Here is a 22,928-nt window from a genome sequence, read left to right on the forward strand (position 1 = left end):
GGTAGTATGCACAGGGATATGCTTAATACGTATGCCTAATATATGAAGCTTGATAATGTCTGTATGCAGAATTTAATAGTAATATCAGTATAGACTTCAATATGATGACAGCCAAACTGAGTTACACATATAGTGGCAGACTAGATCTGACGTGCGTCAGATCTGTCTGCCTTTACAACCACTAAATATGGTGATTGTTCCTGATTTAAGCAGCAGTATATTAATAACTTATATAATAAGTAATTAGTAGATACATAAATAATTGATTATATAATTTAATTAATTTCTTTATTTATATATATATATTCAATTCAGTATAAGGAATAATATAAGGATCCTAAATATAGATATTGATAATAATAAATATTAATATAATAATTATAGTTAATATTAATATAATAAAAAGTAATTATTAATTAGTAAATTAATAAATATTTATTAAATCACCAAAACAAAGTATTTATTAATTGATTGATAATAATAAGTATTTATTAATTAAAAATTAATTAATGCGTAAATGATTTATAAAGCAAAAATAGGATTAATTATTTAGTATGGTGAGATAGCTAGTACTTGATGGATTAAAGAAAAGATACAACATCCTAGGTTGGATTCGTGTTAAGATAGTTTGTCTCTTAATCGATTTAGTTAAGTTATAAATATATTGGAAATCAATTAATTACGGTTAAAACTGTCTTGAACCAAGTTGGGGACATTACAATCCCATATGTGAAAACAACATTGAATTTGAACCAAAGAATCCCCATGCCCTATACTGAGAGTTATAACCCTTACTCTATCACTCTTGTTAGCATGCTTTCCAAGATGAATAGATTTTTGTGGTGACATAAGAGGAAGCAATGGATATGAAATTTGATCATTAGTTGCATACCTTAGGCTGCCAACAATGAGCTCAACCTCCTTTGATGAGGTAGGAATACTCTGTAATATCCCTACATTAATAATACCATGATTACCATTTCTTTCCCCTTGCACTTAATATATGTATTAATGATTCAATAGGTTATAAATGAATTATTACTATTATTGTATATGAAATGATTATAACACTAGGTATTCATATCAATACTAATATTAATATTTATTAATCTTAATATTAACATTAATTAATCTTAATATTAACATTAATGTATGTGAACTAACAATATTAATAATATTACCATATCTACAATGAACTAAGAAATGATATTAAAATATTATCATTAAACATATATAAACCTTCTATTAAGAAATAACATAGAAAAATAAAAAGAGAAAGAAATATTAATAATGGTCATACACGAAACGGCACATAAGTATCTATTTTTAAGATGTGTTATTTCCTAAAAGAAGTCACACCCATATTCAAAAAGGAAGGTGTGACTTTTCAAACACCGACGAGTATATTAAGATGGGCAAATTTCCAACCAAGGGGAAAGAGGGAAAACATAAGAGAAGAAGATCGCAGGACTGGGCACAAAGGGTGACAGGCTGGAGCGATCTTATTGGTGAGTATCCCTTCCTCAGTTGCTGATTGTATTCAACAGCAACTTAACTCAGTACTTTCATTAAATACGATTCTATTTTTTGTTAAGATTTTCTTATTAATAATATTAATAATGAAAACAAAGCAATAATAATGATAATAATAATATATATATGTATATATATATATAAGAATATTGGGAAGAACAATGGAAATCTGAGCAAATATATGTATATGTAAACAAATTAGAGATCTGTTTTGCACAGCAAATAAACAGAATTAAAGATTCACCAATCTAATAAATACAATGGATTAAAATATTTGAAATGTGACTACAGTAATTAACTATAACATTCTGAGATAAGTGTTGGTGTAAATAAATATTCATTATGGATATTATTACACTTTACTTAAGTTAACTTAGGATAATGCATTTCTTCGTAGTTTGGATTTGAGGCACTTAGGGAAGTGTGCACATAGGGATAGAGCTTGTAGGAGAAATTCCACCTTTTGTGGTCTTGTTTTGTTGTTACACTCCACATTCGGTGGGTCATCCACCTCTTGTGGAATATTATATTATTTCTCCTACCTACCCCTAGTATTTCTTACCTACCCTTGTTTCTCATTGAGCCGCATGTCATGATTGTGTGCTCGTACATCCATATGGCCTTGCCTATATAAGAGGGCCTATATTCATTGTATTAGTGAATCCAGTTGATCATTTTCATATTGATGAGAATACAGTTTGTTCTTGTCATTCTTTTGTCTCTATTTTAATACTTTTCATTGTGCCCTTGATCTTGGCAAAATCTCACATGGTATCAGAGCCATTGGGGCTTCATTGATTGGTTTTTGGAGACATCGTGGAAGGCTTCTATTTTCGGATCTGAGGGGCTGCATTTTTTGGAGGCATCTTAGAGCGTTTTCAACCTCACCATTGCATCCGGGAGGCTGTTTCCATAAAAATCGAGTATAAATTTGACCTATTTTGGCGAAAATCGATTTTTGGGTGTGGAGGAAATTTTCTGCCCAATTCGGGCGGTACGGTACGGAATTTTCGGATAAAACAAAAAAAGAAATTTGAAAATTATTTTCCAGTTTGAAAAAAAAAATTTGAAAAAAAATAAAATAAAATAAAAAATTTTGAAAATTATTTTTGGGATCCGTACCTTCTGTCCAGTCAGCTTCTGCCCAGTCAGCAGCGCACAGTCAGCACCCAGTCAACGCCCAGTCGGCGCCTAGTCAGCATTTATTTTGGAAATTTTTAGACCCCTCTCCGTTGAGCAGTTTGGATTTTTGGGTCAACTTTGGAGGCCCATAACTTGCCCAATTTTGCTCCTTTTTGGGTGCAATTTTTTTTTATTTGGGCTAATTTTTTGTGCTCTTCGCAGTGGTGAGGTTATTTTCTAGTTTTGGTGCATAGGGTTTTCGGAATTTTTAGATTCTCTCGGTTGTACCTATCCAATCCTCAATTCTGCAACTTCAAAGGCCTCGTTTGAGCTCATACGACCTCCTTTTCAGGTGCCGTTTTTTTTGAAAGTGCATGTTTTTTCATCTACTTTCATAATCTATGATCAGATTTCAGAGATTTTAAGTAGAAATTGTACTTTCAGATATTGGTCTTATTTGGCCTATTTGGTACTTGTAAATTACTTGGATCTTAGTTTAGATCTCTTGCATTATTAGTTTGAGTCTCTTTTGGCCTTATTGAGACAGTTGTAAAATTGAAATCAAAAGTCCACTTTGCCATTTTTTGCAAGTGGCCCATTGTACATGCACTAAGTATGGGTTCTTTGATTGAGTGAATTCGAGGGGGTGTCTTGTGTGATTGTGCCTCTCTTTCCTTGTGCTCTTTCATTTTTGTTGCAATGAGTCCTCATAAATTTCCACCTTTAACTCCACATAATTATGCATCATGGAAAATTAAAGTATGGAGCAAATTATTGGAAAAAGGTCTCACGCATTACATAGATGGAACAATAGCAGCACCACCTGATCCTAAGGATGATCCTAATGCTCAATTAGAATGGCTCACTAAGAATTGCATGGCTCTTGGAACTTTGCGCAAGTATGTATCAAATGACCTCATCTTTCATATTGAAAAGTGTACTATAATCAAAGATGCTTGGGATATGTTTCAGAAATTGTATGGTCAAGTTGATGAAATCAGAGGTTATAAGATTGACAATGAGCTCACCAACTTGGATCCCAAGAGTTTTGATACAATCCAAGATTATGTCACCAAAGCAAATGAGCTAAGAGCAAAGCTTAAGGATTGTGGAATTGACAAAAAGGATGCTCAGTTGATATTCAACTTGTTGGACAAGCTTGCACCAGAATATGCAGCATTTGTGTCTAGCTTCCAAAATCATCGTTTGACAGTGGGAAGTTCCTATGTTATGCCTTCATTTGATGCTTTCACAGAAATGTTGATATTGGAACAATCTAAGTTGTTGAACATGGGGTTTCTCAAGTCTTCAAAGTCCAAGGCTTTGGTGGCTAATCAAGGGAATCAAGGAAGTCAAGGCAAAGATTCCAACAAGAAGAAGAAGCAATCTAAGTCATAGCCACAACAGGTAAAAGGACAATCATCCTCTCCATCACAAGGCGATTTTTCATCCTCTTCCAAGAAGGGGACACCACCTAAGAAGGATAAGCCAACTTGTGCATATTGCAATAAGTATGGTCATTATGAGTATCGATGCCACACAAAGCAAGTTGATGAGTTAACTAATCTTCTTAAGAAAAACAACATCAACTTGCCATCCGCCTACACAAAGAAGGATTCATCTCCTTCCTCTTCCTCACAGTCTAAGGGAAAAGGGCAAGCATTTGTGGCTACAACAAGTTCTTCACAGCAGTTGATACTTGACTCAGGTGCCTCATATCACATGGGTTCTACAAAGGAGCAGTTTTCTTCATTGGAGCCATCTAAGGTACCTCACATTTACATAGGTGATGATACACAAGTAGAGGTTGAAGGGAAAGGTTCAGTTGACATGGATGATGGAACATTTGAGAATGTTCTCTATGTTCCTAACTTGTCTACCAACCTTCTCTCTATCTACATAATCACTCACTATGGGAATGCGAAAAAGATTGAGTTTACACCAAATTCAGTTGTGGTAAAGGAACTTGATGATGATGCCTTGGTAGCAGTGGGACAAATCAATGACAACTCAAGGCTTTATTCATTCTCCCACTTTGTGCCAAGTTCACCTTTTAGGGCCTTGCTTACTCATTCAAATTCAGAAAGTAAGCTATGGCATGAGCGGTTTGGTCATCTCAACTACCGCTATCTTCAGCAGCTCAGCACTAAAGACATGGTCACAGGTCTACCTCGAATCAGTTTTTCAGAGGGTGTATGTTCAGGGTGTTCCATGGGCAAGCATCCTGTTGACGTGTATTTTGTACACCATCATACACAGAATAAAATACCAATAGGCATCTTATCCTCTCTTGAGAAAATAGTCTCTAACTGCTGAAGATTCGCATAAAGGATCAGTTAGGTAGACTCCAAGGTTCTTTGATGTAGGGTCTCTACGTGTGGACAAGCTCCAGTGGTATGATGTGATTTGCTGGAATCACAAGGGGACTTACATTGAACTTCCGATCTGCTTTGCTGGACACAGGCTCTTACTAACTTAGATATAAAAAATGGAAAAAGGATAAGGGCGAAGAGAGGATCTAATCCTAATACTAAGAATGTAGGAGCAATGATTGATCTTTTGATGAAACTCTAACTAGGTCTTGTTTTGACATCAATGGAACATCTACACAAGACTAGTGCGATCTTCTAAGGGAACTTTATGATGTTCAAATCATCACCGCAGGCATAGATACCATCCAAGTTGATGCATATCAATGAAGAGGCAACAAATTGAAATTGAGCTTAAGTTGAACTATTCCAGTTGACTACACAAGGCAAGTTTGCAATCAACAAACTGCTAGTAGTATGGATGTACGAATTCCACCATCAATCAATCACATTCCCTCCATTCATTTAATCATCTACCATCTAAGATTGAAGACTCAACAAGAAACCATGCAAATTGCAAGAAAAACGACATATTTCACCATTACTTCAATGAAAATGGAGTTTGTTTACAATCAATGGCAACAATTTCTTGCCTTGTCCTCCTATTCGACTCTAATTGCTTCGAACTATTCTCTAACTATTCTAACTATTTACAAACTGTCTCTAACAATTGCTAATTTATTGCTAATTAGCCTTTACAAATGAAATGCCTGGGCTTATATAGTGCCCACAATACAATTTGATGGCTTAGATCAATTCAAGATCAATGGCCAAGATTTTACAATGAAAACCCTAATTAGGGTTTGTTACAACCATTACATAACATTTAATGCTTGACCAATGATAAAATTGTATTGCTTGGACACATGTCCCTTCTAGAAAAATCGACCAATGGATAGCCGGGGTAGGTACATCGGAGTTTGTGCCACCTTCCATGAGTTAAGTACATTGAATCTGGACATGCTGAGGTGGACCACACTGACTGGAGGAGTGATGACTGGGATGCCACCTCATCTGACACTTGTAGCTTGCTAGATATTCAATTTGATGTCGTTGAGAGGCTATCTTTAATTAACTCTTGTCCTAACTCCTTTTGTCCTTGATGTGCAGGATGACGATGTACCTCGCCTTGGAACACTGGATTGAAAGGGGTCGCCCATGTCCTGGCTTGATCGTTCTGGCGAAGACCGTCCTTGATCCGGCTTGGTTTTCCTTGATGAGATCTCCATTTGAGGCCTACACAACATTTCAAAATTAGTAACATGATTTTGCAATATAAATTAGAGAGCAAATTTTAGGAAACTTAATGATAAGTCCTTTATTAATCATTTCCTAAAAATGACTGAGCTAAGGCAAAACAAAATTCCAAAATTCAAAATTAAGGAAATGACGATCAACGTTCAAAATCAAAACAATAAATCCATATCGTCATACCTCTTTGAGAGCTTAACTCTAAAATGCAAAATAAAGGAATTCGCCTAGGCAAAATTTGAAATTCGATAGTCTTGATGTGATCTTCAAAAGAACGTTCTTCTTATCAACTTCGCCACCCTTCAAGTCTTGGACGTGATTTCCTCTTCAAGTTAGCAATTTCGCCATCTTTGATATGTCTTTGACGTCCTAGGCAACTTCGCTCAAATGGAAACTTCAAGTTCGCACCACCTTGCTTTGAAATAAAATTCGCTCCTTCAAACACACTCGCACTTCTCCCTTTGATCGCATTTGAATGATAAAATGGTGATGTGAAAATGAAGATTCTCACCCTCCCTTTATAGCGCTCACCTCATACTTACCTTAAGGCCGACTTTGTGAAAATAAAGCAAATTAAACGATTTTTTAATAAATAACAAGGCCGACTTTTATAAACCAATAAAATACCAAGCGCTCCTTTTGATTTTCTATTAATTAATAAATAATTAATTAAATGCCTTTATCATTTAAATTGACAAATTCGATTTTTACAAGGCAAAATAATTAATTAACATTAAGCGCAATATTTAAATGCCATTTAATTGAATTTTCAAAACTTATCGAATTTTAGCATTTAAATAAATTCAAAAATGTTTGTTTAGCGCCCAAAAATGAAAAAGTGGGAAGATGCGTACCTCATCGCCCTGGTCCCTGACTGAGGGACAGGAGCGATCCATCAACTTTGTCATGACTCTTGCAATTTTTACGTCCAAGGTCCTCATCTCCACGTTGATTTTGCAATGTTTGTTGGGTCCTTCAAGCTTGAATTTCTTTCTTGTGCGAACAAGTGCATCTCATGACCATTATCGCCCTGGTCCCTTGGAGAGGGACAGGAGCGATCCTAAGGTTTTCGCTTGAAATTCTCCATTTTGATACGATCCTTTCCTTGTATCATCTTCCAAATGCCATTTAAAACCTTGTGCGTCTTTGTCTTAACGTGATTTTCAAAGAATATCATGTGTTTTGCCTAACATCGCCCTTGTCCCTTGGAGAGGGACAGGAGCGATCTCCATGTCTTCACGTTCATCTTGTATCTTTGACCTTCGAACTTCCATTGTAAGGCGAATAATATCATTGCTTGTCCATTCTCGCCTTGACTTGCCTTTGAAGGAGTATGAGTGTTTTTGCAATAATCGCCTTGGTCCTTGTCCAAAGGACAGGAGCGATATAGACTCCTTAGCTTGATTAATAACATTTGGACGTTAAAAACCCTTGAATATCACTTTAAAAAGATGTCTTGAACCTCGTGTGACCTTGAAAAAACTTTGACTCAACGTAATTTTGCCTGAATTGATCAATACACTCAATATCGCTTTGGTCCCTTCCTGAGGGACAGGAGCGAAGTTCATCATTATGTGCTTGTTCTTGTTTTTACCAACTTGCAATCATCTTCATTACGTGAAATGATGTCCTTTCAACCCTCTTGGTTGCTCGAAACTTGTTTGTCTTTTGAAATCGATGCCTTAATGGAAATATCGCTCTGGTCCCTTCCTGAGGGACAGGAGCGATCCTGGGTCTTAGAGTGCAAATCCCTTCAATGTGACGACCTTGATGCTTGCGTTCGATTGAAAATGCCTTGAAACGTCCTTTGCCTCCTTGTTCATTGTCTTGGAAGGTCCTGAACTTGGAGGAACGGCATCATACTTATCATATCGCCCTGGTCCCTTGGAGAGGGACAGGAGCGATCTTGCTCTTGTAGGCTCCATCTCACTTTGTCATCTTCGAAAATTATATTCAACGGATTCGCAATGCCTCCTTTCATTCCTTCGAACATAAAATTTGCTTGATCTTTGCCCAGATCGTACCTTATGAAGAATTTTGCTCTGGTCCCTTGGTGAGGGACAGGAGCGCATCGCCTTGGTCCTCCAGTGAGGGACAGGAGCGATTTTTCCCCTGGAGGCATTTCTGTGTTCATGAAAATCTTCAATTTATATTCAATGGAAAGATCTTGCCTTTCTCCATCACTTCCAATTCGTAATTCATCTTGACCCTGTAGGAATAGTAAGATATTTGAAAACGAGCTCCCGTCCTTCACTGAGGGACAGGAGCGATTTTGCTCCTACAGGCCAAAATAACATGATTTTACACATTTTATCACTTCACAAGGCGAAAACAAATCATTAGAGATGCCTAGGATCAAAATTCAAAAAAGTCAAAATTTGGTCAAAAATATTCAATTGGACAAAAAATCACATTTCATCTTCAACACTTAGACAAATTTAAGCTCTGCATTCAAAATTCCAATTGAAAATAGACCATTTTGGCGAATTCATTGCATTCAAAATTTGCATCCTCAAAAGCTCTCAAAAATGACTGGATTTTGGCCTGAAAAGACAAAATTTAAAACCCTAAGGCTTGGCCCTAAATCCAGACAACTAACTGACTAACAAAACCCTAAAAAAGCAAAGCGAAAACGAACAAAACGAGCAAAAAACCATGGGTCCCCATTTGCAATGGGGCGATGTGTGAAAACGTCACAACACATCCCAAAGAGAAGTTTGATAAGGGGAAGGCTTGGAGAGCTTTGGAAGTTCTTCAACTTGTTCACAGCGATGTAGCAGGTCCATCTCCAACACCTTCATTTAGCAAGGCCCGCTATGTCCTCACCTTCATTGATGACTACTCCCACTTCACTTGGGTCTACTTTCTTATTCATAAGAGTGAAGTATTTGACAGATTTCAGGACTTCAAGACTCGTGTGGAGAAGCAATCTGGGAAAGTGGTGAAGATTCTTCACACAAAATAATGGAAGGGAATATGTGAACAAAAGACTTGAGGATTTTTGTACTTTTGAGGGGATTGATCTTTAGCATTCTGTCGCATACACTCCACAGCAAAACGGAGTTGCAGAACGCAAGAATAGAACTCTCAAAGAAATGGCTAGCTGTATGATTTGTGCACAATCTCTTGATCCCGCCTTTTGGGCCGAGGCTATCAGTTGTGCCACACACATCCAGAATCGGGTTCCTCACAAAGCTTTGCAAGGTATTACCCCTTTCGAGGCTTGGGCTGGTAGGAAACCAATTGTGAGACATTTCAGAGTCTTTGGGTGTCCAGCATGGGCTCGCATACCTCCGCAGAAACGCAAGGTGTTGGAACCACAGAGTCGACCTTGCATATTTGTTGGATATCCTGAGGGTGTTAAGGCATATAGATTGATAGATCCTGAGACACATGAGGTGTTCATTGAGAGGAGTGTTCATTTTGAGGAAAGCTCTCCTAGCTTAGCCTCTCTACCTCCTCCACCTTCCTCCATTGTGGATCGTGATGCTAGTGATTCAGATGATGAGAATCCTTCAACTCCGATTCGCAAGGTTACACCTCTGCAGGGTCCACTTGCAGTTGAGCAGCCTCATTCTCCACCTCCACCTAGACCTTGTTGGGCTCAACAGACACTTGCGTCTGTGGGTTCTCTTGTTGCGGATCCTTCAGATACACGGAGAACTCGATCACAACATCAGGATCTTCCACATACATTCATTGCTACTGCTTCCGATCCACAGACATTTCGGGAAGCATCAGGGGTTCCTGAGTGGGACCAAGCTATGGAGGAACAACACATGGGATTCAGTCCATCTCCCTAAGGGGAAAAAGATGGTTCGATGTAAGTGGATCTATCGGACCAAGCATGCAACGGATGGTAGTGTGGGTAAGTACAAGGATCGACTTGTTGCGAAAGGTTTCTCCCAGGTAGCAGGTGTTGACTATACTGAGACCTTTGCACCCGTAGCCAAGATGAACTCCATTCGCTTGACACTTGCTATTGCTGCAGCTCATGGTTGGGTTGTACATCAGATGGATGTGAAGAGTGCTTTTCTTCATGGTGATCTTGATGAGGAGATTTATATGGAGCAACCACAGGGTTTCATCCAGGATACTTCCTTGGGTTGCAGACTAAGGAAATCTCTCTATGGCCTTAAGCAGGCCCCCAGGGCTTGGTACGCCAAGATGGATTCCTTTCTTCTCTCCGCAGGGTTCACCAGGTGTCATTCCAATCCGAATGTCTACATTTTGCGACAGGATGACTCTCACTTGATACTTGTGCTCTATGTTGATGACTTGATCATTACAGGGAGTATTGCATCCATCATTAGCAGGGTCAAATCTGCTTTGCATGACAGATTTGCTATGACTGACTTGGGTCTTTTGCACTACTTTCTTGGGATAGAGATTTCACAGTCACCTTCCGGGATTACACTATCGCAGCCCAAGTATGCTCTTGATCTACTTGCACGCTTTCATATGGCTGATTGTAAGCCTGCACTGACTCCCTTTCTTTCCGGAGTCAAGCTTGAGGCTCAGTGTTCTTCTCGACCAGTTGATGCCACTTTATATCGTCAACTTGTGGGTAGCCTCATCTACTTGACCCATACATGCCCTGATATTTCATTTGCAGTTGGCATGGTTTCCCGCTTCATCCAGGAACCACATGAGCTTCATTGGAAAGCCGCCAAACGCATCCTTCACTACATCCAGGGTACACATCACTATGGGATTCACTATGCAGCAGGCACAGGACTTCGCTTGGTTGGTTACACAAACTCTGATTGGGCTGGCGATCTTGATGATCGTAAGTCTACTTCCGGTTACAGTTTTCACCTTGGTTCAGGCCCCATTTGTTGGCAGAGCAAGAAGCAGCATGCTATTGCTCTTTCTTTGACTGAGGCTGAGTATCGAGGCGCTATTAATGCAGCAACTGAGACCATTTGGCTTCAGCAAATTCTCACAGAGTTTGGGTTCACCACTCCACAACCGACAGTTCTACATTGCGACAATCAGAGTGCTATTGCAATCTCGAAGAACCCGGTCCAGCACCAGCGGACCAAACACATCGAGATTCATATGCACTATATCCGAGAGCTCATTCAGGAGCAGGTCATTGATTTGCAGTATTGTCCTATAGCGGAGCAGGTTGCTAACATATTCACCAAACCTTTCACTGAGAGTAAGTTCCAGCAGTTGCGAGCTCTCTTGGGGGTGCAGGATGTGTCATTAGGGGGGGTCAGCTGACTTCTCCTTCCTCTCTTATGGGGGGGACTTTTTCCTCTTTGAGTTTTGTCCTTCTTCTTTGAGAGTCTTTTGTACTTTCATCTCTCTTTTGGGGGGGAGTTTTTTCCCACTGGGCTTTCTCCTTTTCTCCATTTGTGAGAGATTGCATTGCATAGTTTTGCTTGCATTTGCATATTGTACATGGGTACCTATCATGGCCTAGTAGCCGGGACCCATCTTGCATTGTTGACTTGAGTCTTCATTCCCCTAAGTTGCACTTAAGGGGGGGTGTTGGTGTAAATAAATATTCGTTATGGATATTATTACACTTTACTTAAGTTAACTTAGGATAATGCATTTCTTCGTAGTTTGGATTTGAGACACTTAGGGAAGTGTGCACATAGGGATAGAGCTTGTAGGAGAAATTCCACCTTTTGTGGTCTTGTTTTGTTGTTACACTCCACATTCGGTGGGTCATCCACCTCTTGTGGAATATTATATTATTTCTCCTACCTACCCCTAGTATTTCTTACCTACCCTTGTTTCTCATTGAGCCACATGTCATGATTGTGTGCTCGTACATCCATATGGCCTTGCCTATATAAGAAGGCCTATATTCATTGTATTGGTGAATCCAGTTGATCATTTTCATATTGATGAGAATACAGTTTGTTCTTATCATTCTTTTGTCTCTATTTTAATACTTTTCATTGTGCCCTTGATCTTGGCAAAATCTCACAATAAGACTGAAAAGTCAGTCCATGGAGTCTTGTAAATAGAATTTCTTAAAACTCATCTAATCTTCAAACTAATTACGTATTTCTCCACATCCCCAAGGGAGATGGGGGCTGCTAGGGAGGGGCGGAGTAATTCCATCCGATAGGATGCCCCAAGGGTGAAAGACTCCTCCTGAAATCTGGGTTGCATGCCCCAAGGGTGAATGGACTGAGTTCAGTAATCTAGGCTAACTTGAGAGTTGGTTTCAAGCGCCCTAGACAGCCAAACCCTCTTCTGGGAATAGGGACGGAATAGTAGGAAACTAGAGGATGATTTTTTAAGAAGTTCTCTTATAAGATGCAGTTAATTATTCCTAATTAAGGTAGTAACATAGATATTGTTTGGATAATTGGCAAAGTATAATTAGGGGACATTACGTACCCTCAACATGTATATCTTTGTAACTCCAAACATTTTCTTCAAATGCATGTCTATCCATGATGCTACTATGAAATTCAATCAATGGATCACCCTTTGCGAGTACCAAGGATAGGGCACATTCCTTCATCTTGAAACCCTCAAACCTAACAAGTAAACCTCTTTCTTCCTTGACTTTATCATTGTTTTGCTGACACGTGCCATCATTAAAAGTTAATAAAACTCTTTCTAGTACTAAATGATTTTTACTTGCAACCTGTCTATTGGATTTAGCTGAAACACCAGGATCCCACAACATCCAGGAGATATTTTTAAGTTGAGAGTGTTAATTTTTAATGATCAGATTAGGAGAATGCAGATAGAAGATAATTCAATCAAATTTGCATAGCATGTACCCTGGGAAAACCCTCCAACATGAGGGAGAAAAACCCAGCTATAAAATCTCTTATATATATTGAAGTAATTGAATACAATAAGGCCAACACACAGCCAATTATGAGGCCACTCACAAGGCCGATCTACAACTATAATAATGGCACCACTTAACATCATATATCGACTTCCTTGAGACAAGTATCGAACTGCTGAAGATGAATGAACTGCTGAAGGAGAGTGATCTGAATACGAATATATTCGATGTCCGAGGGTGAGGTTGCCTTATGACTTTATATGTGTATTGTGCCCCTGCACATGAGTTGTCCTCCTTCTCAAGGATCCTTCTCAAGGAGGACGACTCTTCAATTAGAAGAGTGGCGACCTAAATAAGTCGGGCCATCAATAATCAATCATAAACAATTAAGTCTCCCGCCACTAATAATACATCAACACTCCCTCTTTAGCTAGGGAGACATTTTCTCAAATACGCATGTCATGGAGTCTCTCAACATGACACTCACAATGGCTACACCCATTAGTGAGAAGAGTTTATCATGGAGTCTCTCAACGTGATATCAATGATGTCCATCATGGCTACTCCCATGTGGAAAGACACAAGTATAGAGAGTTCATCATGGAGTCTCTCAACGTGATGACATTCATCATGGCTACTCCCATGTATGGCTATGCAAATGTACACAAGTGTTAATCACGGAGTCACTCAACGTGATGTCATCACCTCATCATGACGTTCACCATGGTACTCCCAGAGGATGAATAAACACAAGTGCTGAGTCATGGAGTCTCTCAAGGTGACATCCACCATGGCTACTCCCAAAGGGTGGATCCATCATGGCTACTCTCAGAGGGTGGAACAAGGGCTTTCACCTCAAACTTCTCTCTCACAGAGAAGAATGCATTAACAAGGGCTTGCACCTCAAGCTTCTCTCTCACAGAGAAGAATGCGTTAACAAGGGCTTGTACCTCAAACTTGTCTCTCACAGAGAAGAATGCATTAACACAAATCCTCATGATGATAAGGCTCCCTTTGAATCTTCAAGTTCTTTCATCAACCTCCTGATCTCCTTGTCCAAGGTTGCCTCTGTTGATTTGTCAGACTCCCTCTGAATGTTATTTCCTTCTCTTTGAAGAAACTGATCATAATGACAATAAGTTCTTCCTCTTCGAGAGATGTCTCACCTCAATCCCGTGATAGCAAGTTGTGTCTCTATTCTTCAACTTGCGTGACTCCCTCACGGGATGCATCAAGCTCTTCCTCCCTTGAATGCAATCTCTTATCATCCTTATGCTCCTTGGTCTGCCATGATTCACTATCCTAATGTTATTGTATGAATGAACATGAGATACTTATCTCTTTATTGATCTTGATAAATACCAATCACTGCACTCAATATAACTTGCTGCTCTTGCACTCAGATCAGTCCACAACCTTCCTTCTACAGGTTCATGGCATGATCACAGGTCCATGTCCCAGTATTAGCAATGACTAGGAATACATCAACACTGAGATTTGAAGTGAAGGCTAGGTAAATTTGAATATGGTCTTTGTTTATCGATGCACTCCTTTTCCAGCTGACAAGAGAGGAAAATCTCTAGGCGTACAATGTCCTCTGACCTGCAGATTGATGTCGTTGCAGGGAAGTATGACTTCGTAGTCTCAACCCTTCGTCAATCAACAAAGATGAACCAATTGGAATCAACTACAAACAACTTCTCAACCTTAATACTTCCAGCAAAGCTGAAGTCTACGAAGATAAGGTAATCTGATTGTCACCAAGCTGTTCTGAATTGCATAACAAAATGATAACAATCTGCAAATGAACTTATACAATCTCTATTTTGTCAATCCGACTAACATCTCCTCCACATGAGGAAGCTTATCTTATATTCGCTGAAACGAATCTCTCCATATGAAATATTAGCCACAATAAGTAGAGTATATGGGACCTTATCCCATGCTCTGTGGGTTCTGTCTCTATTTTGTCTGCATTGCAACTGGAGGGCTGCTGACTCAGATGATGCAGCACCTGCATCTTTGTTGGAGAGGCCATCTTCTGCATGTCTAGTGCGAATGGCGGCTTCCACAACTTTGGCGGCATGATCTTGCACATTCCATACACCTCCTTAGGTCTACGAACTGCCTCACAACAATGGAAGCTCAAAAAATGGTGATTCCTTTGACGAAATCTAATGTCCTTTGAATGAATATGCCACTGATTAATCGTGGAGCTTTGTTAATCTGATGTAATTTGATACTCGCATCAATACACCTGCCAAATTGTTGGGCCCAGACTGATTCCTTCATAAGGTGATTCGCTATGCTGTTCAATGGCAAATATAACAATATAGAACCGAACTTTGTATAGCAGATCTCAGGGGTTGACTTGCTCTCAAAGAAGCTATATTCGTTGTTGGTTTGTAATCTTGTGTAACCCAAACAAATAATCGCACTCTTCTGATTCATTGTGATTACGTGAGATTGGAAATCAGGCTGGACACAAGTCGCAGATCTTAAAAACAGAATCATTCTTCATAAACTCATCACAGCTCCTATCACAATCGCATGGATCAATATTATATGAATCGCTGCCACTGTGAGGATCACTATTATCCTCTCAACCTGCAATGTTGCTTAAACAAATCTGATCAGATTTTCTGAACCCGCTTTGATACCATGTTAATTTTTAATGATCAGATTAGGAGAATGCAGATAGAAGATAATTCAATCAAATTTGCACAACATGTACCATGGGAAAACCCTCCAACATGAGGGAGAAAAACCCAGCTATAAAATCTCTTATATATATTGAAGTAATTGAATACAATAAGGCCAACACAGCCAATTATGAGGCCACTCACAAGGCCGATTTACAACTATAATAATGGCACCGCTTAACATCATATATCGACTTCCTTGAGACAAGTATCGAACTGCTAAAGATGAATGAACTGCTGAAGGAGAGCGATCTGAATGTGAATATATTCAATATCCAAGAGTGAGGTTGCCTTATGCCTTTATATGTGTATTGTGCCCCTTCACATGAGTTGTCCTCCTTCTCAAGGAGGATGACTCTTCAATTAGAAGAGTGGCGACCTAAATAAGTTGGGCCATAAATAATCCTTGGTCGGCAATCATAAACAATTAAGTCTCCCACCGCTAATAATACATCAACGGAGAGAAAGTATTTCCCTTCCACTTTGCACCCTTCATCTTTTCTTCATTAATAGAACTCTTATGATGATGATTAAACATGATTAATGGTATGGAGCCAAGTTGATGGAATAACTCTCCTCTACTATTATCTATTTAATTCATTGAAATATAATTAAAGAAATAACTAATGTTTTTACCTTCCATTGATGATGTCAACATCCACAAAATATTATTAGCAACGCCCTCATTCTTGAAATGAAATTTATTAATAAAGAAAGATTCATGCAAATCCTCCTTGACTTCGTTTCCAAATTCAGCATGCTACTCTTTTGAAACCTTTGAAAAGTTATCTTGAAAGTCTTCTTGTTCTACCTTCTTTTCATTGCCTAGAATATCAATGGCTTCAACCTCTGGCTCTGATTCTTCATCATTTGGTAGATACAATTCCTTTAATTGATGATCTTGGATCTGCTCCTTTTGATTCTTCTCTTGTCTTTCTTTATCCTTCCTCAGCTGCAACTTATGTGAAAGTAACCATGTGGATTTTCCAATGATTACCAATTGTCATCATATATATGTTATGCACAAGATGAGGTTAATGCATTTGTACTGCCTTTGGTCATCCTTTTCTTTCGTACAAAATGGCACAATATGGTCCAATCAAGTAAGGAGATGGATTTAGTCAACAGCCATAAGCTGTACAGGGGCCAATACACCATGAATACAATTAATGTACAAAATTTCTTAAAGATATTTTAATCCCCACATTGCCCTATGGTCAATTGATCAGTTGATGGTAGCATTTGACCACATGGCATTGATTGCAGATAAAGTAACTACAGAAAAATTTTAATCCCACAATGATGCATGCCCCCAGAGGCACAACAATGTTGAATAAACAATTAAAAACATCTCATCTCTTTATGCTTGAGCAGGACTATAAATATATCATACAATCTCATTCTCTTCATGTTTGAGTGGGACTATGACTGTATCATACAATCTCATTCTCTTCATGCTTTAACAGGACCATGAATGTATCCACGTTGAATTCTATATTTTTAGTTAGCATGAATGAACCTTTTGAAGGCAAACTAAGTTTTCTATTTTATTTCCCAACACATGATGGAGAAGAATCTTGTTTGAGCTACAATAACTTCTGATGTGCTTTCTTAAGGGTGTGTTCTGCAAATGGGTCGATCTTTAGTTTGACCAACATTACAAACACACTATATCCATGGTTTTAACTGTCAGTCTCATCCAAATTCATTGACACATTTATAAGCCCTAAAAACATTTCCATCAGATGCAATAGTAATATGCCTAAATAAAAATTTACTACACATAATCTATAGCAATCTACTTACAACAATATCAATAATTCTTGCTATGATAAGTTATTACCCGGCGAAGTCGAAGAGGGGCAGCATTCAGCCAGTTAAGCTTTGGTGGAAATTCTGGCACCTCTTGTCCTTTTCCCCTATTATCAACAACATCATTTACTAAACCATCATCAAAAGGTTGTAGAATCAAAATTCAAAAGTAATACATCTAAATTTGACACAGCTTTTTTATGCCAACTACACAAAATGATATGCCCTATGTTCTATTCTTATTTTAAATAACCTTGCACCTACAGACATGTTATCATATTTATTTGATCCAATCCCAAAAGTCAATCTGTACCTGGCTTCTATATCTGATATATAGCTCTTGAACTGTTGAATACGTGAAGATGGGGATGTCACTGAACATTAACAAAAAACAAATAAGTAACTTGCTGCCATTAATTGAAATAAAATGAAATTACATTAATCTGTATAAGTGATGAAAATGGGTCAATGTGAGTAGGAGATACAGCTAACAAATATAGCATAAGATGAAGATACCTAAAGCACTATCCAAGACAGAAGATAAGTAAACCGATGAGATTAAAACACAAGTTCACCACTAAAATCCAATTAATCCTCAAGAAATTACCATAATACATAATAATGGTTATAAGAACATAGTCCCCAAGAGATAAAAGCAAAACCTGTTATCTTTTCCCAAAGCCATAAGAGGCTATGTCGTCAAAAAAGGCTTTATGAAGTTGTCAAACATTGTATAATGTAATGTACCCTTCCAAGGAGTAGCCCAGGAGAACACTTAGCCTATTTTATTCCCATTGGCTAAAGTTAGCAGTAAGTGAAATTTTAAATTAATTATTTAGTATTATCCCATAAAGTACATTTTAAGGTAATGTTATTTAATTAATTTAATAAAGTGACATAAAGTAACTCAATTGAAATATTAAAATCACTTTATTATCTGAATTTGATGAATTATTTGAAGCAGAAATTTGTAAAGGTTTTTGAGAATGCTCCTCGAATGCTATAAAAGAATGTTGTGGAGCTCATTTTCAATATGCTTCGTTATTTTATCTCATTTTCTGAATTTGGAGAGCTTCCTAAGGACCTGGAAACCCTGCGACAAAAAACCCTAGGGGATACTAGTTTCAGTAGTGAAACTATCTACCCTAGCTGGTTGTTTGAGAGGTCACTCAGATTTCTCACATGATTTTAACAAAGGATGTCAATAGAAATTTGTGAAGTCTTTGTTGAAGACAAATTTTTGGGGGTTTAAAGATTTTGTAAAGACTATTTTGAACTTGGATGCCATGGCCATCTATAATATTACTGGATACAATACCTTATGCAAGGAATGGTTTTTGGCACTATTGGTTGAGTAAATGGTAGTAAATTTAATGACTAAATTCATAAGCTCTTGGACGTGGAATCGATATTTGAATGCATGCTGGTATAATGTGGTCAACTTGGTAATATGGAGTAATATTCCCAAGCGCTTTATTCTTGTATGGAGCAATTATTTTGGGAAAGGGTTGCATGAATTGAATAAGGGAACCAGCCCTTCAAACTGGTCGATTTTCCTTGTGGTGGTGTACAGATCACAAGAGCTTGTTGGGCAAAAATACATCATCTGGATTGTTGTTCCCTTCTCTCTTGGCATGAGACCTACCTGAGGATCAATTAAGGACTGTGAACTTGTGAATATTTGCCTATGACTGCCGGTGACTGTCTGCCCTCCTAGACAGATATGTGTGGAGTTTCAAACGCACATCGGATGAGCTGGGACGTCCAGTACGGATATAATCAAACTTCAGATTTGATTCTTCATCTTCAGTGAGACATGTAGGAGGTAAACTCCTCTACTGGGCACATACAGTGGCTTGCATGAAGGCAAGGGTGTTCCTTTGTGAAGATTGGAGACACAGCATACATAATAATAACTTCAAGTTGGGCAATTTGTTGTGCAAACTGAACTGCTGTCTTAATCTTGTTAAGGTCAGATATTTTGTGCACTGCTGTGTTCAGTTAATCTGAAACTCAGTATCTTACTTGACGTATGAAGAATTTGAATGTAAAAACTATTACCTGATATCATAGGAAATCAGATTGATTATTTGTTATTCATATTCATTGCTGCAATACTGATGCTAAGAAAACTATAGTTCTGTTGATGCATATCTGGTTATGTTCTCTATATTTTGGATGAAAGTTTGGCTAGCATTTCAAGTCATTTCTCTGTAACTCAACATTCAGAAAACATACCAGAAACACACAAACAAAACACAAAATAATTAGTCTCTGAAGATCAAAAAGTGGAAAAACTCGGTTCCATTTTTGTGAGAATCTTATATATAACCACCATTTTTTATCTGTTTATCTCATCAGTAGAGCAGATTGTTCCGACTGGGACCACAAAGACATTCCTTAAAGGCAATAAAATACTCTTTATTCTTGTCAAATCAATGGTTGAAGAACTCCACGAATAATAGACTACTAACACACTTGCATGAACTATCAAAGAATAAATTCTGCAAGAAACAGAAAAGAACACCAATACATTGATGGTGTTGAAAGACACTAAGGAATAGCACTCAATATACAACATGATAATGACAGAATACATGTGAACCTGTATGCTTGAGGTGGCAGAGGCAAATCGTTTATATACACACCAAGATAGGACCTAACCCATTCATTAGTAGCACAAGACCTAACAAGTTTGACAAACAAGGTACACATTCACCTAAGCAACATCTCCAAGTTACACAAAACCCAATGGTACATCAGAAGTGTTGGTAACTCAAAGGGACCTATTATGACCTAATCACACATAACCCCATTCAAAATGGGGACCCCCTACTTTTTAGGCCCCCTCGGTCTTTTGGTTTTTGTTTTTGGGGTTTTTTTGCAGTAGTCCCGTTGGTCTCTCTGAGTTTGCAAGTGAGTGGGGTCAATTTGATCAAGCCTGCAGTTCGTTTGAGCAATTTTGGCCAAGTCTAGGGCTCGTTTTGACTGTCTAAGGGTTTTTTCCTTCAGTCCTAGATATTAGGGGTTTCCCTTTTGGGTTTTCAAAAACTGAAAGTAGAACTGGAATCAGGACCCTCTGAGGAACCTCCCAATGAAATTTGAGCAAATTTTGAGCAACTTTCTATTTTTAGAAAGTTCCTATTTTTAGGGATTTCACTACCTCCCGGAATGTCTTCGTTTCACCGAAAATCAAACTAACTATTTTTTAGTAATTTCTATTTTTAGAAAGTTTCTATTTATAGGAGTCTCTGCATCCTATTTAGGCTCTAACTCAGACATTTGAAGCACTTTCTATCTTTGGAAAGTCTAGTTATGGCAGGACTCTCGCAGACAGACATTGAAGACTGAATGTTCCTGAAGATTCATCTAAATCCAGAAAGTCAGAAGCAGGCAAAGTTGATCAAAATTGGCCAAGTGTGAGCATTCATTCCAGAAGTGGAAACATTGAGAAAAATCTTCTGATTCTGGAATCCACTTCTATTCCTAAAATGGCATCCTGAAGCATCAAATTTCTTCAAGTCTGGAAACTCACATCAATTCTCAAAATGGTATTCTAGTTTGGGAGTGATCGAAATTGGCTGAGTCTAGAAGAGGAAACATGAAATTCCAAGTTAGGCAGGTGGGCACCAAAACTAGATGATCATGGAAAATCCAAATGATGAAGAATTCCTTGGCCTAGTCAAATCAACGCCCAAGGAAGGAAGTTTGGCGCCAGATCCACTGCCTCATGGAAAGACTCCAAAATGTTGAATTCCTTGCTCATGTGGAACTAGTGCCCAGGATAGTCAAGTGGGCGCCAAATAGAAGTCAGCATGGAAAGTTTGGAGAATGTTGGATTCCTTCACAAGGTGAAAATGGCGCCCAAGGATGGAGTAGGGCGCCAAATTTGGGTGCTCATGGAAATCTTCAAAAAGCTTCAAATTCCCTCTTCAAGCTCAAAATGCACCTAAGGAATGGTTAGGGCGCTAAAGGTGAGACGCCATGGAAACTTCAAATTTGGCAAATTCCATTTCAGTATGGAAATAGCTCCCCAGTCTTTGATAAGGCGCCAAAGTGGGGGTGGCATAGAAAATTTCAAAATTGACAAATTCCTTCACTAGAGCATTTTGGCACCCAAGGAAGTAGAAGGATGCTAGAACCAAGGTGGTGTGGAAAATGCTAAAACAAGGAAATTCCTCCTTGATACCATAATGGCACCCAAGAGTCATGAACAACGCCAAAATCACTAAGGGGTGGGAAATGTGAAGAAAGCCAAAATCCATGACTTAAGCAATTCCACGCCCAAGTCAAAAATTCAAGAAATTTTCCAAGACAAAGGGGAATTTGAAGGTTAGGAATGGAATGAAAAAGCAAGAAATCCCCTAAGGAAATTTTTAGAAAAATCCATTTTTAGACACCAAATCTCATCCGAATTTCAATTTTTTTGCAAATTTGGACTCGTGAGAGAATTCTCTCCTGGACACGAGTCCTAAATTTTAGGAAAGTTCCTAGAAAATAGGAGATAATGGAAAAATGCTGAAAAACTCCTCCAAGGTGTGAAAAGGTCAAAAGGCTTCAAGAAAATTCTTTCCAAGTCAAAAAAAATCTCCCTCCTAAAATTTTCTCTATTGGGGTTTTTGGCGACAAGTGGACGGATAAGAGCGAAAATCAAGTTAAACTTCCAAAATTCAAAGAATGGAAGTTGGTGAGGGAATATTCTAAATCATGACGCACAACTCAATGCAATGAAAGAAGTTTCCAATTTCGAACTCAACTACGAAGGTAGGACCCATTTGCATGGCGCCTTGGAGAAGAAAGTATGACGCGTAATTAATACAATTGCCAAATTTTAATCCTCTCAACTTAGCAGCACGTTGGAGAAACTCTATATAAGCATGAAAGGACAATTCATTTCTCATGTCTGAATTTCAAGAAAGAAGAGTTGGAGAGAAAGTAAAGAAAGTCAGACTTAGAGATTTTTTTTCATCCTTTTCAAGAAGGTTTGTTCATTGGAAGTGCTGATTTATTCCCAGGATGGCAGAATCAAGCAAGCCGGCAAGCGTCACCAAGCAGGCACAGATAAAGGCTGAGATGAAGGGCTTCCTTCTAGATTCCAAGATAGTGTCCAGGTGGAAGGAGATCAAAGATACAAAATTAGGAACATTCAACATGGTTGCCTTCAAAATCAAGATGTTTGGAACAGCAGGGCTTAGTCCATCTCCTACTGCTGCCAGGATTGTCAGAAGTGGAATTGTAGCAGCAGCTGGTATTCCCCCTTCCATCCAGTGTCCGGATTTGATCCTGGAGTGTGCAAAACATTACAATTCATAGAGGAGGACAATTTCAACATCAAGTGGCAAGCTATTAGCCACCTTGACTCCGGAA

At 38.4% G+C, this 22,928-nt stretch overlaps 1 protein-coding gene across 6 annotated transcripts in view; it reads right to left on the reverse strand.

Moving 5' to 3' along the window:
* The window catches only part of LOC131050980 (protein SUPPRESSOR OF QUENCHING 1, chloroplastic), a 381,968-nt gene that overhangs the window by 279,307 nt on the left and 79,733 nt on the right, over positions 1–22,928 (reverse strand). For all 6 annotated transcript variants that reach the window (XR_009358237.1, XR_009358236.1, XM_059207434.1 and 3 more), the window contains exons 11-12: positions 17,875–17,935; positions 17,593–17,668 (exon numbers count right to left, since the gene is read on the reverse strand). Coding sequence is in view for 4 of the 6 variants with exons in the window: in XM_059207434.1 (XP_059063417.1) it covers positions 17,593–17,668; positions 17,875–17,935 (137 nt within the window). In the remaining 2 variants the exon portion in view is untranslated. The remainder of the gene's footprint in view (positions 1–17,592; positions 17,669–17,874; positions 17,936–22,928) is intronic.

This window comes from Cryptomeria japonica, chromosome 6 (genome assembly GCF_030272615.1).
Source record: "Cryptomeria japonica chromosome 6, Sugi_1.0, whole genome shotgun sequence".
In the NCBI taxonomy this organism is placed as follows: domain Eukaryota; kingdom Viridiplantae; phylum Streptophyta; class Pinopsida; order Cupressales; family Cupressaceae; genus Cryptomeria; species Cryptomeria japonica.